The 18349-nt window shown below is 38.3% G+C and overlaps 1 protein-coding gene across 1 annotated transcript in view; it reads left to right on the forward strand.

Moving 5' to 3' along the window:
- The window catches only part of USP34 (ubiquitin specific peptidase 34), a 101029-nt gene that overhangs the window by 40100 nt on the left and 42580 nt on the right, over window positions 1-18349 (forward strand). The window contains 20 exon segments of the mRNA XM_031058274.1: window positions 631-746; window positions 830-957; window positions 2211-2300; window positions 2806-2901; window positions 3962-4044; window positions 4617-4771; window positions 5640-5753; window positions 6427-6526; window positions 6699-6858; window positions 7280-7406; window positions 7501-7648; window positions 9289-9389; window positions 10162-10371; window positions 11021-11146; window positions 11896-12018; window positions 12133-12216; window positions 12533-12619; window positions 14258-14458; window positions 15799-15881; window positions 17397-17437. Coding sequence (XP_030914134.1) covers window positions 631-746; window positions 830-957; window positions 2211-2300; window positions 2806-2901; window positions 3962-4044; window positions 4617-4771; window positions 5640-5753; window positions 6427-6526; window positions 6699-6858; window positions 7280-7406; window positions 7501-7648; window positions 9289-9389; window positions 10162-10371; window positions 11021-11146; window positions 11896-12018; window positions 12133-12216; window positions 12533-12619; window positions 14258-14458; window positions 15799-15881; window positions 17397-17437 — 2373 coding nt within the window.

An 18349-nucleotide genomic window follows, 5' to 3' on the forward strand; every position in this document is an offset into this window, starting at 1 on the left:
GTGCAGTCTGAATTTTCTACTTGACTTTGCTGTTCCATGGAAATGGTATTAAATAGCAGATCAATGAATGGTGCCAGCTGTGGGCACAGAGGAAAGAAAATGTCTATCAGTGTTTATGAAAACATGATGAGTTTCTGAAACCCTGCACTTTGATGTTGTAGCACATGGAAAAATGCTGTTTGTTTTCCCTGGTTTTCAGTTGGATGGAGGGAATCCTGTAGTAGGAGGGGAATTTATTGAAATGTGCTCCTTCCCTGCATTCCAGCCCTGGTGGTTATGGAGATAACTCCCTTTGGACCACAGCAACACAGAAAGGCTTAGGAAATATATTAATTACAGTATGAATTAAATTAAAAAGCAATTGCATCTGCAGTTCTTCAGTACTGTTTTTAATTGCACTTTGCCATTAGCCAAAAGCAGTGTAAATATTGGCCCAACTGCCCTGTTGGCTTCTGGTATGGTCTTTTAAGAACCCATATGTGAAAAAAGGCTGCAGTTACAGGGTTGTTGCACTTTGAAACAACCCAAGTAAACAAATAAAATGTGTTGTTGTTTGTGCACTTAGGGAATAATGTTCAGTTCAGATGGTTCCTTCTGTTTGTTCACTAATGCTCTGTATATTTTGTGCAGGACCAGCAGTTCACAAACATCAATACAACAGCAATGCAGTGACAGACATTAATTTGGATAATGTGTGTAAGAAGGGAAATACCTTGCTCTGGGACCTGGTCCAGGATGAAGATGCAGTGAGTCAAACACCAGAAAACACTACTTTTACAAAGAAAATTAATACAAAATATTCATTGACCTTTCTTTCTGCTTGCTGTAGATTCATCTCTCTGAAGGGTTAATAAATGAGGCAGAGAAGCTGCTCTGCTCTTTAGTGTGCTGGTTCACTGACAGACAGATTCGAATGAGATTTATTGAAGGCTGCTTAGAAAATTTAGCAAACAACAGGTAACTTCAACCATAAATTATTATTACTTTTATAAGTATCTTATTTTTGCAGCATACCAGAAATCCAAGTTAGCTATAACAGTTATTTCATTTTACAGGAAGACAACTTAAACTAGGCAAAAGCAAAGGAATAAGAATAGTTTCCATAGTGTTGTGGATGTTTCTGATGCTCCATTTCTTTTTGTTTTGGTGTCCTGAATTTCTCATTTTGTTGCATTTGTTTATTCTCCCTTGTGCCAGAGGTTATTGCTTTCCTGCCTTTGGTAAAATCAGGTCTGCATGTCAGGGGCAAGGTCAGGTGCCTTGACCCTGAGCATTTTATACAGAATATTCAGATTTTACACACAGGTGGCTGAGGAACAGACGACTCTGTTAGGGGGTTTAGTTTCTGTGAGGAGGGAGCACCTTGACCTCAGAGAACTTGTTTTAATGCCAGCCAAAGCTGTGAGATTGTACTGGTGAAAGTGGAATTTGTTTTCGTGGTGCAGATGACTGCTAGACATCACCTGCTGTGTTATGGTGTTACCTTTTTGCTGAGAGCTGCATTTGTGAGATGAGTTACAAGCATGCTGAGAGATTATTCTCAGCTCTGGGTCCAAGGAGTTGCATGTGAAGAAATTGAAGTAAGTTTAGTTCAGGTTCAGAAAACTTCTTGGTTGACTTGATGGGAGATTTCACAGGCACAGAAAGGATGTGAGCCTGTTGGAGCACCTCCAGAGAAGCTGATGAGAGGGATGGAGCCCCTCTCCTGTGAGAGAATTGGGGTTGTTCAGCCTGGAAAAGAGAAAGCTTCAGTCCCTAATTGTGGCCTTCAGTTCCTGAAGGGACCTGGGAGAGAGACTTTTTACAACAGCCTGGAGTCACAGGCCAAGGGGCAATGGCTTCAAAATGAAAGAAAGTAGGTTTAGATGAGATATGAGGGAAAAATTGTTGATTGTGAGGCTGTTGAGGCCCTGGCAGAGGTTGCTCAGAACAGCTGTGGCTGCCCCATCCCTGGAAGTGTCCAAGGCCAGGTTGGACAGGGCTTGGAGTAACCTGGGATAGTTGAGGGTGTCCCAGCCATGGCAGGGGTGTAGAATGAGGTGACTTTTAAAGTGCCTTCCAACCCAAATCACTCTGTGATTTATGATTTGCATCAACCAACTTCCCTTCAGTTGGTTTGCTCACAGAACTGGAGCTTCTCAAAGGAAATTTTTCAGTCAATTATTTTGGTTTTGTAACAATCACATCTTGCCATCATTTTTCTCCCTTAGATCTGTAGTAGTTTCACTTCGTCTTCTTCCCAAGCTGTTTGGAACATTCCAGCAATTTGGGAGCAGCTATGACACACATTGGATCACAATGTAAGTAGGCCCCTGTCCCAAGAATTTAGGGGGCTCTTTGGTGTGTAAAACCCTGTGAAAGGTGAAGATAATACAGAGGTCAGCATTCCTTAGCAGAGCAAACCATGTAGCTGCCTGGTGTAGCTGTAGAGAACAGACTGACAGAACTGCTGATAAGGGGACAGTGATAATCAGCAATTTTCCTTGGCCTTTTTGATGTGACATTTAAACATATGCCCAGTTCTGTGTTAGACCTTTTCTGAGTTAGGGCCTTCAGGAACAGTTTTCATGGGCTCCACAGGGAGTGTTCTGTCAGTCCTACACCTGAAAATAGCATTAGGAAACCTTAAGGATTGCAAGGAAGAAGAGAGTACAGTACTGGGAGATGCTCCTGGGATGGAAAAATGAATGTTCACTCTGGGGGGTTACATGTGTGCCATATCCCTGGAACAGCTGTCTGCTTCCTGGGGCTTTTCTGATCTTTTTAAGCAAACCATAATACTTTCTGTCCTTTGCATTGCCACAGGTGGGCAGAAAAAGAACTGAATATGATGAAACTTTTCTTTGATAATTTGGTACACTACATCCAGGCAGTCAGGGAGGGACGGCACAAACACGCACTGTAAGTACACAGCTGACTTGGAGTGTTTGATACTTTATGGTTTTAACCAGTGTTGCTGCTGATGTGTTCTTGTAAGTAAAGGCTTTCTCTAGGGACATTTCCATGTTTCTGTAAAAACATTTTAAATAGCTCCTTTTCCTTAAAAAATCCAACTCTCGTGTCATTTTTTGTTAGATGTCATGTTGAATATTTGTGTGCAAATAAAACAGCAAGGTTTTGATATCCAAGTTAATTTAAAGTGATTTTGTATACTAGAACTATTCAAATGTTTTAGTTTTAAAATTTGTCATTAGCCTTTGCATGATTTTTTTGTTGGAACACATCCATCTCCCCTTTCTAATCTGTGTGATTAAAATCAGGTGTATATAAACAAGCAATGCAATTTCCAGCTCCTCAGTCCCAGAGGAAGAGACTGTTCATGTTTTGACAGATGTCAAAGTCAATATGGGCACCCACATCTGAAAAATGTTGCTATTTATGGGTCCAATTTAACTTCTTCAAATCTAACTTCACCCTTTATATTAGATGTTGCTTAAGTGAGGATTTACTTAGGAAGGTGGGATCCTTTAAATTCAGGTAAAATGAGAAATTCTTCTGCTCCTTTTACCCCCAAGCTTTTACTGTATAAATAGAAATAAAGTCAGTATTTTTATGTAAGTTATGAAAATATTTTCATAAAGAATATGTTTGGAATGGGAAATTTAGAGTAGCAATATCAGCATTTTACAGCTTAGGGGAAAAAATAGGGTAGATGCCTGCAGGGTGATAAAATGATACACTTGAATTGAACTGTAAGACCTAAAACCCACTCCTATCCCCCTTCTCAATTCCCAAGAAAAAAGGACTTTATCTAGTGACAGCTGTTGTGTCATTCTGCTGTTTGGGGTGGTTCTGCAGCATCTGCAGCTGGGGTTTGGGCCATACACTGAACTAGAAATTCAGAAAGAAGCTTGTAAAAACAATTATTTATGCTTTTAAGAGGCACAAGGATGAGTAGTAAAGGAGTTATGGCAAGAAATAACAAAACAAACTTCCATTTTTTGTCCAAATTTTCATTTAGATACAGCCACAGTGCAGAGGTTCAGGTTCGTCTCCAGTTCCTGACATGTGTGTTTTCTACTCTGGGATCCCCAGATCATTTCAGTGAGTATTTCAGGTTCTCTTACCACAAAACCACCCCAGAGTAAGGCAAAAATACCTCTTAGCAATCCATGTCAGCTTAGTATGTTATTTTAAACATACAATTTAGAATAATCTCTGAGATAATTTCAAAAGAAGGAAGATTTTCTGGCAAAGGCACAGAACCAATGTTGGAGTTCAAATTCTGTTGCAGTTCTGTGAGAACAAATTTTCATGTTCTCTGTGCTGCAGTTTTTCCAAATAATAGGGTTGTAGTAATTACTAAAGGAATATAATACTTTATGTACTTATGGTACATAATGGTTTGTGTCCATAATGAGATCTTTTACTGGAGTACTATATTCCAAAAAGAAATAATTCTTCATATTTTAATACTGTCAGAAATTAATTTTCATTATGAAGAAAGAAATTACACTTTTTACAATTAATATTTGAGTGGTCTCACTATAGATAGTCAAATTGTCATTTATGTGTCACGACCTGACAGAAATATTCTGATTTTTCTGTGTCTTCTTGGGTTTTATGGAATATTTGGTGTTACAAAGGAGTAGTTAAAAATACTTGCCCAATTGTAGGGTTGAGTTTAGAACAAGTGGACATCCTGTGGCACTGCTTAGTGGAAGATTCTGAATGTTATGATGATGCACTACACTGGTTCTTGAATCAAGTACGGAGCAAAGACCAGCACGCCATGGGAATGGAGACTTACAAGCATCTTTTTTTGGAAAAGGTATGTGCAGAGTTAATTGCAGCCTCATCGTTCCAGTAATGAATAGAATGTTTCATTCCATATCAGCACTGTTTATTGCATTTAAAATTGTTTCTGTGGAAATTTTCAATAGTCCAGGAGGGCCCTGCTTGTCATGCCAAGGTTTTTCTGTGCTTGGAGAGAGGAAGGAAATGGATTTGTGGGAATTTCTTCACACTACATTTTACTTGAGTGCTTCTTTACAAATAGCCCACGTGTTCTGTCTGCAGCTGTTTAGCACTTTATTTTAATTTGGAGAAAAAACTTCACCAAACTATAGTTTACTTCATGCTGTACAGCTCCACCTGACTGAAAAATGGACTTTTCTTTTTTAGAGGGGCCTATAAATATCAGCAATACAGCCACTGAAAAGACAAACATGCAGAGCTTTCTCCAGGGGGTTCTATTCCATCCATCTATTTTGACAGATGACATTACAAAATGGATAGATTGTGCAATAATTAATGTAGTCTAGTTCTTTCCCAAGATTGCACAGGTTTTTGTCTAGTTTTGCACAAGTGTAAGTTTTTTTGGATGGATGTCACATATGCTAACAAGTTCTCCTGCTGTTGATAAGTTAAGCAGCTGATGTTAAAATGAAATAACTTTTTTTCCTCTGCATTGTCACAGTTCAAATCAGTGGTGAAGTGAACTGTTCAAGCCAATTATAGTTGATTTCTTTATTCTATCTAAAACTCAGAGTATGATCTTTTCCAAGAACAAATCTATTTGATCTTCTACATTTGAGTGGGATTAATAATAGCAGTGATCAGTAATAAGAGTGCTAGTGAAATAAATACCCTGCAATTGCTCTCTGTTCCAGCAGTGACATTTTTTTGCATTTGTTTAGATGCCCCAGCTAAAACCTGAAACCATCAGCATGACTGGCCTGAACCTCTTCCAGCATTTGTGTAACTTGGCTCGCCTGGCCACGAGTGCCTACGATGGTGGCTCCAACTCCGAGGTGAGCCTGCCTCTGTCCCTTGCTTTCCTTCTCTCTGCCACCTGGGCATTTTGTCTCTCAAGGCAAAGATAGGAAGCCACCAAAATCTGATACCTGTTGCCTGCATCTCTTTGTGCAGTTTATCATATTTTATCATAACTGAGCTATAGCCACTGTTGAGTTTAAAAACCAGATTTGTAACATTTGCTTATCTAATGAAGAAGAGTCAAATGACATTCTGTTAATCATACTTAACTCTGACTAGAAATGTGTTGTAAAATTGTATACTTTAGAAGTGTTTAATCCAGAGCAATTACCTCATAAATAAAATTATATTTAGAATATATTTTCCGAATTGATTTGAGGCATTTTTTTTCTTGCAATGAATATTGATTGTAGTTGTGGTTTTATAGCTTCATTTGGAAGTACTCCTGTTTGTCAGAAATGAAATTTCACTGTTTTGAATTTCAGCCAGTTCCCCTCATGTGTGACTTTGAAACTGTTTCTGAGAAATTGGGAGTTCTGTAGTAATTGGTGTGTGCAGTGATGACAGTGCAGACAGTGGAGAAAATGAGATATTGTTAGTGATTGAGTCAAGAGGTAAAAAGAACGTCTCAGATCAGAAAATCCTCACTCCCAGTAAAATAATGAGGCAATGTTTTGTTTCTGTGCTTGTTTTCCTTTTGTCCAACAGCTGTGTGGCATGGACCAGTTCTGGGGCATTGCTCTAAGGGCCCAGTCTGGAGATGTCAGTCGAGCAGCCATCCAGTACATCAACTCCTACTACATCAACGGTATCAGCTTCCATTTTCATCTCTTTTTGCTGTTTGAAATGCTTTAAAGAATATCCAGCACTATCCTTTTATTATTCTTTTATATTTTATTCTTTATCCTTTTATTATTCTTAGTATTAAAATGCATTGTTCTAAAGCTGTGCCTGTAAATTGACTTGAACTGGTATTGCAGGTAAAACTGGTCTGGAAAAAGAGCAGGAATTTATTAGCAAGTGTATGGAGAGTCTGATGATAGCTTCGAGTAACCTGGAGCAAGACTCTCATTCAAGCCTGACCATTATTGAAAGAGGGCTCTTAATGCTGAAAACACACCTGGAGGCTTTTAGGAGAAGGTAAAAAACTCTATTGATCTATTTGGATGCAGAATTTATTTGTATTCCTCTTACCATAATGATGAGTGTGTTAAGAGTGATTATTAATTTAAGGAATGGTTTCTTTGTGTAAAGGAAAGACAGTAGGGAATAATTGTGAAAGGTGATAAATAAAGTTTAAACAGTTACCAGAGCTGGCCCTTGTCCTTGTATAAAAATGTGTGGATGTGTTTGTGTTTCTCCATCCCTCACCAAAGAAACTTCTTAAAAGTTATTTTAATTTTATTTGGAACACAGTGAGGCTGTCAATAACTTCCTCTTACTGAAAAAAAAATCAAAAAAGCATTTGCAGGTTTTGTCTTTCTTTCATTGTTCAGCAAACATTTGTGTTAAACAGGCTTTGACAAAACCACTTTTTCCATGTTTTTCCCTGCTTCCTAAGGTTTGCATATCACCTGAGACAGTGGCAGATTGAAGGCACTGGCATCAGCAGTCACTTGAAAGCCCTGAGTGACAAACAGTCTCTACCTCTAAGGATTGTCTGTCAGCCAGCTGGCCTTCCTGACAAGGTGGGTGGAAATCCCTTTGCAGGCACACCCTCCCTGCTCAGTGCTCCTAATCCCACAGCTCTCTTGGGAAACTAAAACCCCTCTTTCCTTTCAGATGACCATAGAAATGTACCCTAGTGATCAGGTGGCTGATCTGCGAGCAGAAGTCACCCACTGGTATGAAAATCTGCAGAAGGAGCAGATCAACCAGCAAGCACAGCTGCAGGAGTTTGGCCAAAGCAGTCGCAAGGGGGATTTCCCTGGTGAGCTCTTCCTGCCTGGAGGTTTTGCCTTTACAACAGAAATGATTGTGGTTTGGTTTTTTTTTTTCCCAGATACCTCAAAGCAAGCATTATGATTTATTTTCTTTACTTGTAGTTCAAATTAGTATCACCCTCTCTTCTAATTAATAGGGTTGTTTTTAAGCACATTTATTTGAAATAGCAAAGAAAATGTAAATCCTTAAAGTCCTTGAATCTGTCCAAATTCCATGTTCTAATAGATTTTCCCCCACATTATTTTTCCTTCTTGTTGTTTGAATGATGTTCTTTTCTGTAAACTGGAGATTCTGTTACACAAGACTTGATAAAATTCTACGTTTCTGAGTATCTTATTCTGTATTTCAACTGATTAATACACTTCTGGCTCTGCCATTGAGTCAGAGTTTGAAGCCACAATTCAAATTCATAATTTATGCTCTGTATACATGTATTCCAGTCAGGTGGAAGATTTTCCTTACTCCTGCAATTGCTTTTTAATTTATGGTCATCCAGTAGCAGAAATGATTCTTCATCCTGCTTTGAGGCTGCTAATTTGGAATATCACCTTGCTTTGTACAGTGAATATGGATCCTCTTGTTGTTCCCTCTTTGTGTTTGTGAGTGAATGAAAATTCCTGCTTTATCCTTGTATTATATTCCTGATATTACATATTACAGCATTCTTATCACTTATTGCTGTTCAAAGTGTTTTCTGAATTTTCTTTATGTTTTCTTGGTTTTTCTCTCTCATTATAAGCATCAGTTAGCATGTAATGAACAATTATCTGAATAAATTTTGTCCGTGAACAGCTCTTTTCAACACCACCATTAGTATATGTTTAAACATGATTTAAACTTGCTCTTCACAGTTTAACAACTTAGAAAAACCATGTTTTAATGAGACACAGTGTAAGTAAACCAGACTGAAATTTGGACAGATTAATTGCTTCCTTTGTAGAATCTTTTTCCAGCCACTTGTCAGAAGCAGTTTTAGTAAAGAAACTGTCTTGTTTTCCACCACATAGCAGAAAATATTTATTTTTGTTGTAACTGGCATTTTAGAAACACGTGGTCATGTTGGACAAAGTGTGCTTGTTAGAAGAGAGGCTTGGTTTTCTGCACCAAATGGAATTTAATTCTTATTTTTTTAATTGTTCAGGTTTCTTGTTCAGTGTTGAGTTCTTTGCAGGGTGTTCTGTTTTTGCCTTCTGAAGTGCGTGTGACTTCTTTGGTTCCAACTTACACTTAAGTAAGATTAATCAATGTTTCTTTGACTTGACCACAAGTGTGGGGTACAAGGGCATTTTCTTGATGATCACAATAATTTTCCGTTATCCTTTTGTGGCACGGTGTCATTTACTACAAAATATGGAAGGCATGTTTGAATTTGTATTATAAACACTTTTCACTACAAAGTTGGGTGACCTGGTGTTGAAAAGGTTATTTGTGAATACAAATGCAAGTGAAGTAGATTTATGCAAGTAGATTTAGTTTATTTATGCAAGTTTAAAGTAGTTTAATGTAACAATCACTTTTCTTAAGGAAATGGCAGCAAGTTCTTGCCTCTGCTGAGGGATGTACTATCAAAAGTGTGAAACTGAAAGTATGAATCCAGGATTTTGCTGAAATAGGTTTTTATCCTAGGTGGCCTCATGGGACCTGTGAGAATGATTTCATCTGGGCACGAGCTGACAACTGACTATGATGAGAAGACTCTCCACGAGCTGGGCTTTAAGGACATGCAGGTACTGCCAGCATGGGAGCAGGCCCTGGAGCAGTGGCCAAGGCTTGGCTCTTGTCTTCTGCAGCTGGTTCTGCACCTGGGGCTGGCTGGGAGCAATCCTGGGGGATGCCAGCTCAGGACTGGAGTCTCCCCAGAATCAGGAGTGTGATTGATCCTTTGTGAGGGCTGCCCCAGAACAGAGGCTGGACAGACCTGAAGAATAAAGTAGGGATTTATGAAAAGGGTCTCCTCCATGGATCCACCTTGGGCAGCACAAGAGCCCAGCCAGGGCTGCACCCAAGATGAACCAAAATGGTCACAACATGGACGATCAGTCACTTTTATAAGTTCTGCTCCATTTGCATATTAGAGTTAATTGTCCAATTACAGCTCAGCCCATCAAGTCTCATTCTTCTTGTTGTTTCTCTTCATTCTGCCGTTATGCTCCTGGGCCTGAGATTTGGATCATTTGTCCTTGGTCCCCAGCTAGAGAAGGAATTGTTTTGTCTCCCTACTCTGAGAAGAGAGCTCACCATCCCATAATATGAAGCTCAGACCCACACACTAAAGCAGCACAGAATCCAAAAAACCTAAAAGCTAAACCTGAGGCATCAAGTGCAGCTACACCATGAATGCCTTAAGTGAAAGGAAACCCAAACTTCATTTGTGGCCCTTGCTGAAAATGCTGCAAAGCCAACAAAACAAAAATTTGTCTTTAATTTTTGAATTCTGACCCTTGTGAAAGCATTCCATGCTTGTCATAAAGCTCTGTCTGCTCCTTGTGTGTGTTGCAGATGGTGTTTGTGTCCCTCGGTGCCCCCAGGAGGGAACGCAAAGGTGAAGGTGTCCAGCTCCCAGCCTCCTGCCTACCTCCTCCTCAGAAGGACAACATTCCAATGCTCTTACTCCTGCAAGAACCTCATCTCACCACCCTCTTTGATTTGTTAGAGATGCTGGCCTCTTTTAAGCCTCCTTCTGGAGAAGTGGCTATGGAAGATAGTGAGGTAATTCAGAGTAATTCTATTAGAACAATTGCATTTAAGTCTTATTTCATTGGATCTGGTTTTCCTGTGTAGCCAATTTTTCTCTACTCTGTTCAGTTGCTAGAGATGTTTATTGCCTGCTCATTCACGTGGTAAAATCTTCATAATTCTCCTTTTTCCTTAGCAATAATATTGCTAAGGTATTGCTAATACTTTCTTAGCAAAAATAGAACATTTGAATGTTCTAAATACTGTAGAAGCTATAAAAGCAATTCTTAAGAAATGATATTGATTATTTAAGTTGACGTGGTGACTCGTAATGGGAATTGGCTTGAAGAAAGGTTTGTAAAGTTTTATTGCAAAAACCCAAGCTTCATCTTGTATGCCATCATTCGCTTGAGGGAAATTAAATCATCTGTAGTACATTGGAACCTGTAATTTATTTATAAGTTTTATCTGCATTTAAATATTTCAAAACACGTGATATGATTTAAAGATCATGTAACTTAGTTTCTTGCAAGTTGAGACCTCAATTATCATATCCTAATTATGGATTTAGTTATTATATAGGAAACAGCTACTTAATTACAAAGAAATACATTTTTGGGCTTTGAAATGTCATTTTCTCAAAGAAGGTCACAGTAAGAACGGTTATGGTTTGGTTTGTCAGAGTGCAAGGTGTGAAGAGCTCCATCTCCATGCAGAGAACTTATCCAGACGTGTCTGGGAACTGTTAATGCTCCTACCAACGTGCCCTAATATGCTGCAGGCATTCCAGAATATTTCTGATGAGCAGGTGAACAAAGTTTTATGTGTTTATCTTTATTATTCTCAATTTTTTTAGCATCCAGCGTTTTAGTTGAAATTTCCCCAAATAGGAATGTTACATAGTAAATCTGATAAGTGTGCTGAGACAAGAGTAAACCTAATAAATCTAAAACTAAACAGAGATGTCAGCTTAGCTCCCAAAGTTTGTTTTTATGATTTATTTTCAAAGTTTATTTGATAAATTAAAAGATTAGTCAGTACTAATGATCACAATCTTTTTGCTTGGATGGAAAGAGCAGTTCCTTCAGCTGCAGCCTGGCTTTAACACTGTGGCTGTTGTGGTAGTGATACTTCTGTACTCTATTCCCTCAGCTCATGGGTTGCTTGGAGCACAGTAGATTTCTTGTCCTACAGATCAAAATATTATTCAACCTCTTTAAAAGTGGTTGAAATTATATCCTAACAGATTGTAGATATTGCAGCTTTTTATGCACACATGCATCGGAATTTTGGTGGCAGTTGCAGTGTGACATTTGCTCTCCTCTAGTGTAAAATTGTGTGTATTTTAGCATGTAATAATGTTGCCTTTTCATTATTCAGATTGCTAATCATGTATAGAAATCTGCTTGATATTGTCTAATTTCAGATAACAGAGGAAATTAAACCCCAAATAATTTGTCCGTGCCACTTGAAAAATCCTCTCCTTGAATTTTTAGATAGATGAGCATTACATATAATTGTATTAATTATTTTCTCTCTTTTTTTTCATCTTTTAAGGGTAATGATGGCTTTAGCTGGAAGGACCTTCTGCGAATAAAAAGTGCCCATAAACTTTTGTATGCCCTGGAGATCATTGAAGCTTTGGGGAAGCCCAACAGGAGGATAAGACGGGAATCTACGGTAATTTCCTTGCACAGAATCTCTGTTTCCCTGAACCAGAGCACAGATTGATGATTTATTTTATAATATTGCCATTCTTGAGCTGTTTTTACAGTTAATTTTGTTTATCTTTAGGGAAGTTACAGTGATCTTTACCCAGACTCAGATGATTCGAGTGAAGATCAAATAGAAAACAGTAAAAACACGTGGAGCTGCAAGGTTTGTTTTTCCTACAGTATCCCATGATACCCAAGACAATTTTTCAAGAGAAATATAAAATAAAAACCCATTTAAAATATTATGTATCCTAAAATCTTTTATCTTAAATTTAGGGATAACATTTGCAAGTTTTTCTGTGTTATCAGGCTTGTAAATTTGTGGTGGCCATGTACAATTATTTTGTTTTCATAAAATATTCAGCTGAATAATTTGTAATTTATTTATTATTTTATAAAGCTTAGGTTGGTATCTAACTGATCTTAGTGGTATTTCTGTATTTGCTTTTTCTCACCTTGATTCCATCATACGCTTACAGTTTGTTGCTGCTGGAGGGCTCCAGCAGTTACTGGAAATTTTCAATTCTGGGATCCTAGAGCCTAAGGAACAGGAATCATGGACTGTGGTAGGTGTTCACTCTGCCTTTGTCTCCATTGCTGGTATTTGTAAGGACTTCTAATACTTTGAGTCTTTGTTACAGTTACTTTTCTGTTGTGAAATAAATCCATTCTCTGATTGAAACCACCAGAGTCTAGGTAGTAGCATCTTTTTTTTGAATACTTTATATTCCTGAAAGACTTTATTTAAAAAAAGAAAATATACGTCTGCTTTTTTATATTTTAAAACCACCCTCCCTGTTTTTCTGTGGATTTTGGGGAGGGTTGTCTATTCTTAAAATTGTAGAACTTAAAATTGTAGCTCATGGAACCTTAGAGGGGAAAAGATCTGGGTTCCTTCCTTAGGAATGATTGCAACTACATTGTTGTTACTATAACAGATCATGCTTCTTTAAAGAAACCAAAAGTAGCCAACCAAGAATGAAATATTTATTTATTTTTGCTATTTTTTCTGCTTATTTTAGGGAAGGTTGTTATTTGGAGAATTATTCATTACTGTCTGTATTAAAAGCAGTAATCTGTTAATTATCTTTCCCTTGTCTAAGAGGCCAAGAAATACCATTTTCCCTTGCTGTCAGTGAGACAATTAGCATAGTGGCTGTGGTGCTAATAAAGACACTTGTCAATAATGAACATGTTCTATAAGAATGACTAATAATCATCTTTTTCATTATTATTCTATCATTAGTTTGAGCTACATTCAAGTTACTTCTAGTTTTTTATCCTTTATACCTTGCTGAGGTTTTCAGTTGCAAATTCCATAGAAGGCATTGAATTATATGTAAAATAAATCCCTCAAAATTGAAGATTTCGCTTGTATTTGTGGGGTTCCCCGATGAAGTGAGGAATGATGAAGCTGACTCCATGTTTTTAGAAGGCTAATTTATTATTTTATTCTATTATATTAAAGAATGCTATACTAAACTATACTAAAGAATACAAAAAGGGTACAGACAGAAGGCTAAAAGATAATAATGAAAACTCGTGACTCCTTCCAGAGTCCCAACACAGCCTGACTGTGGTTGGTCATTTGTCACAGACATCTTTTATGAAAAATCCCTTTGCTAGGATTTTTCTCCTGAGAAGGTGAGAAGCCTCAGAGGAAAAGAAAAACATTAATTATCTGCTGCTGTGGAATGCAACAGGTGCATCTTTGATTGGTCTGTGTTGGCTGTTTCTAATTAATGGCCAATCACAGTCAGCTGGCTCAGACTCTGAGTCACCAGCTTTTGTTATCATTCCTTTCTATTCCTTTCAAACCTTCTGATGAAATCCTTTCTTCTATTCTTTTAGTATAATTTTAGTATATAATTTTCTTTCAGTGTAATATATATCATCAAATAATAAATCAGCCTTCTGAAACATGGGGTCAAGATTCTCATCTCTTTCCTCGTCCTGGGACCCCTGTGAACACCACCACAGTCATTAAATCAAGATAATTCACATGAGCCCAATGAAACAACCACCTGTTGCATAAACAATCTCCAGCCACATTCCAAAGCATCAAAACACAGGAGAAGCAAATGAGACAATATTGTTTTCCTTTTTCTCTGTGGCTTCTCAGCTTCCCAGGAGAAGAATCATGGGCAAGGGGATTTTTCCAGAAAATATGACAGTGACAGATTTGTTTTCCTTCCCCTTCCCAGTGGCAGCTGGACTGTCTTGCTTGCTTGCTGAAGCTGATCTGCCAGTTTGCAGTGGACCCCTCAGATCTGGATCTGGCTTACCACGATGTCTTTGCCTGGTCTGGGGTGGCAGAGAGCCACAGGAAAAGGACGTGGCCGGGCAAGTCCAGGAAAACCACGAGTGACCACGTCAAGGGCCTTCATATCCCCAGGCTGACAGAGGTAGGAGACACACAGAGGTTCTGGGAGCATCTCCTTTGCTAAAAGAGTAAATGTGAAGTCCTTATTTTACTAATAAAATCATGGAGTGGAAAAGTTAGTAGTAGTAATTGATCTCAGTGATATAATTGATCTCTTGCTTGTTCTCTAGAAAAGTATTTGAATAGCTGTAAACCTGGCAACCAAAAGGTGCTTCTTGGTGATTGATGAACACATTAATTGGGAATTCAGAATTCCAGTGTTTTGTCCCTGTTTCTTAGATTTTGTTTCCTGAATTGATCAGTCCTTTTTTACAGTACCATATTATTATTATTAACCTGTATTTATAACATGAGCTGCCCCTGTCCTTGCTAAATCCATGTTGGATTCCTTTAGTAAACACAGAAATAACTTTATTAAAGATACCTGAGTGAGTGTGAACTTACCTGCAGCTGTGAACCTTCCTGCCAGATTCCTGCATGCTGATTTCCTAAGGCAGGCTGAGCACAGGGGATATTTTGGCATCAGGGGAACATTCAGTGTAAATCGACTTTCTTGGGCACAGGACCAGCTGTGACTGCCAAAAACTGCAGGTCTGAACTCTGAGCTGGAGCCAAACTTCCCCTTTGTTATACCTGGAAAGACCTTAACTATTCTATAAATATCAGCCTTTTTTGACAAAACAAATCCCTAAATCACCAGGGCTACTGTCATACAGGGAACTTAGCACATGTATTAAATTTTTGAATATGTAAATGCTGCTGTTGCTTTCTCTAACTGGTTTTAAATTTTTAGTTGTCAATTGATTAGTATTTTTAATTGCAGTGGATTTGATATTTAAATATTTTAAGATTTTCTTCAGACTTGGATTTTAAAATTCTGTGTAGTCTGTCAGATTTGCTAAAGATGAATATTTTTAGAGAGGGGTTAGTCAATAAAATGTGTTGATCACAGAGACAGACAAAATTTAATCATCCAACCTCATCCTCAGCCCTGTCTCCTCAAACCTAAGGTTTTTAAGAGGTTGTCAGTAGTTTATGCTTTAAAAAAATACCATGTTTTTACTAAAAGGATTGAATAAATGATTGATTTTCCTATTCAGTTGAATCGTCTTCTTTAGAGAATGAAATTTTAGCATCTAGACCTAGTCAGTGAAACATGGGATTTTAGCTCTGCTTTAATAAAGCCAGTAAATTGTTAACTGTGAAGATGCTGTGATTTGCCTTTGGCCCTTCCTTCTCTGCACAGGTGGGTTTATTTAGATTCACACAGTGTGTATAATTAAAAAACAGATCAAAAAGCTTGTTGTTATATTAACTTGTTTTTTTGTTTTTTTTTTTTTCTTTTGACTTCAATTTTTAAAGGTGTTTCTTGTACTTGTCCAGGGAACCAGTTTGATTCAGCGACTTATGTCAGTTGCTTATACATATGACAACTTGGCACCTAGGTACAAATCTTCTTATTTTTGTGATAAAGCTGATGAGTGTGCGCATTTCCATCGCTGCTTTCCTGCAGGACCCACCCCGGGGCTCTTCCAGCTCTGCTCCCACTGCCAGCCACATCACACACTGAGCTCCAGAGGCTGGAGATTTGCTTTTCTTAGTCACCTCCTGCACTGGCAGAGAGGAGAGGGGTGAGAACTCTGTGCTCAGGGTGTCAGGCATGGGTGTATAAATTATAAATGACATAAATTCTCATGCCAAAATGTGGGAATGTTCCTTGCTCGGGGTCACCAAATGTGGTGGTGTTCTCAGGGGTCCCAGGACCAGGGAAGAGATGAGAATCCTGACTCCATGTTCAGAAGGCTGATTTATTATTTTATGATACAGATTATATTAAGAGAAAATGATATACTAAAACTATACTAAAGAATAGAAGAAAGGATTTCATCAGAAAGCTTGAAAGGAATAGAAAGGAATGAAAATAAAATGACTCTCAGAGAGTCTGAGCCAGCTGACTGTGCTTGGCCATTAATTAGAAACAACCACATGAGACCACTCACAGATCCACCTGTTGCATTCCACAGCAGCAGATAATCATTGTTTACATTTTGTTTCTGAGGCCTCTGAGCTTCTGAGGAGAAAAATCCTAGCAAAAGGATTTTTCATAAAATATATCTGTGACACCAAAATCCCTTCTTTGTTTTCTCCAGAGCATTCTCAATTTCAAAGCGTAAAGGAGAAATGAAAATAAATTAATTTTCATGTTGCTTAGGTGTCTGTCAGTTTTGACTTATTTTTCCCATCCTGCTGATACTGAAGGCAAAATCTGACCTATTGTAGATTTTGGTCCTGTTGCCTTTTTGTCCTGGGAAAAGCAATTCTGTGTAAGGCTGCATTGTGGCAGGCAGACTGACGCTGGGGAGGTCAGGTTTTTCTTCACTGGTGTTGTAGAATTGATTCCAAGTGATGGATAGTTGTTTTACCATACTTTTAAAAGATTGTTAATTCAGAACATTTCCAGTCTGCAAGTGTGCTTAACTTTGGCTTCTAGTTGAGTCGCAGGAAAAATTTTTAAGTATGTATGCTATATTTTTGGTTTCATGACCTTTTATTGTAATTAACAAAAATGGACGTAAATAAATAGAAACATTTAAAGTTTGCAAATGTTTATTCAGACTGTGGCTCCATTATGAAGAAAACTAGATTTTTTTCTGTATGGGTCAGTTATTAGCTCTGACATCTCTGTTTTGGATAAAATAAAGAAGGGGCTGTGGGTACTTCTCCTTGGCTTTTAATCTTGTAGTCAGTAAAGCTTTATGGGGGTGACTTGAAGGTTTTCATAGTTCTGTTATTGTTGCTAATTTGGAATACTGCAAGCAATGAGTCCTTTTAAGATGAATCATTTTCCAAGAGGTTACTTAAGAGTAACTGTGTTGTGCCTTGTGTGTACTTGTATTTCTGAGTGATAATCTGTTATGTGCTGTGATAAAATTCAAATGATTTTCTCTTCTTCCCACCAGGGTGTTGAAGGCTCAGTCTGATCACAGGTCAAGGCATGAAGGTCAGTGCTGCTAAACTGTTGTGTCAGGAGCTAAACACAGGGATGGCAAATTGATGATAATTTATTATTTGGGTTTATTCCACCATTAGAATGATGGAAAATCATTTTACTCCAAGGAAATATCCCTGGTTTCTGGGTGAAATCCAGTCTGGGCTTTTTTTCCCCAGTCTGGGTTCAGGGTGAAATCTGGTCATGGTTATTCCCTGATCCACTTTCCAGGACAAATCCAATCCATGTTTCCCCCATCCAGATTTTCTGTGAAATCTGGTTCAGATTTTTGCCTGAGCCACTTCCCAGGAGAAATCCAGTCTGATTTTCCTTCAATCCCAATTCCAGATGAAATCCAGTCTGGTTTTCCTTCAGTCCCAATTCCAGGTGAAATCTGGTCTGGTTTTCCTTCAATCCCAATTCCAGGTGAAATCTGGTCTGGTTTTCCTTCAATCCCAATTCCAGGTGAAATCCAGTCTGGTTTTCCTTCAGTCCTAATTCCAGGTGAAATCTGGTCTGGTTTTCCTCTTGTGCTAATTCCAGGAGAAATCCGGTCCAGTTTTCCTTCAATCCTAATTGCAGGAGAAATCCAGGCTGGTTTTCCTTCAGTCCTAATTCCAGGAGAAATCCAGTCCATTATTTCTTCAGTCCTAATTCCAGGTGAAATGCAGCCTGGTTTTCCTCCTGTCCCAATTCCAGGAGAAATCCAGTGTAGTTTTTCTTCAGTCCTAATTCCAGGTGAAATCTGGCCTGGTTTTCCTTCAGTCCTAATTCCAGGAGAAATCCAGTCTGGGTTTTCCCCGATTACACTTCCCAGAGAATCCCTGTCTGGGTTTTTCCTGCTCCTGTTTCTGGCTGAAATCTCATTGAGCTTTTCCCAATCCTCTTTCCAGGCTAATGTCCATCTGGATTTCCCCCCATTCC

This window comes from Geospiza fortis, unplaced genomic scaffold, assembly GCF_000277835.1.
Source record: "Geospiza fortis unplaced genomic scaffold, GeoFor_1.0 scaffold275, whole genome shotgun sequence".
Taxonomy (NCBI): domain Eukaryota; kingdom Metazoa; phylum Chordata; class Aves; order Passeriformes; family Thraupidae; genus Geospiza; species Geospiza fortis.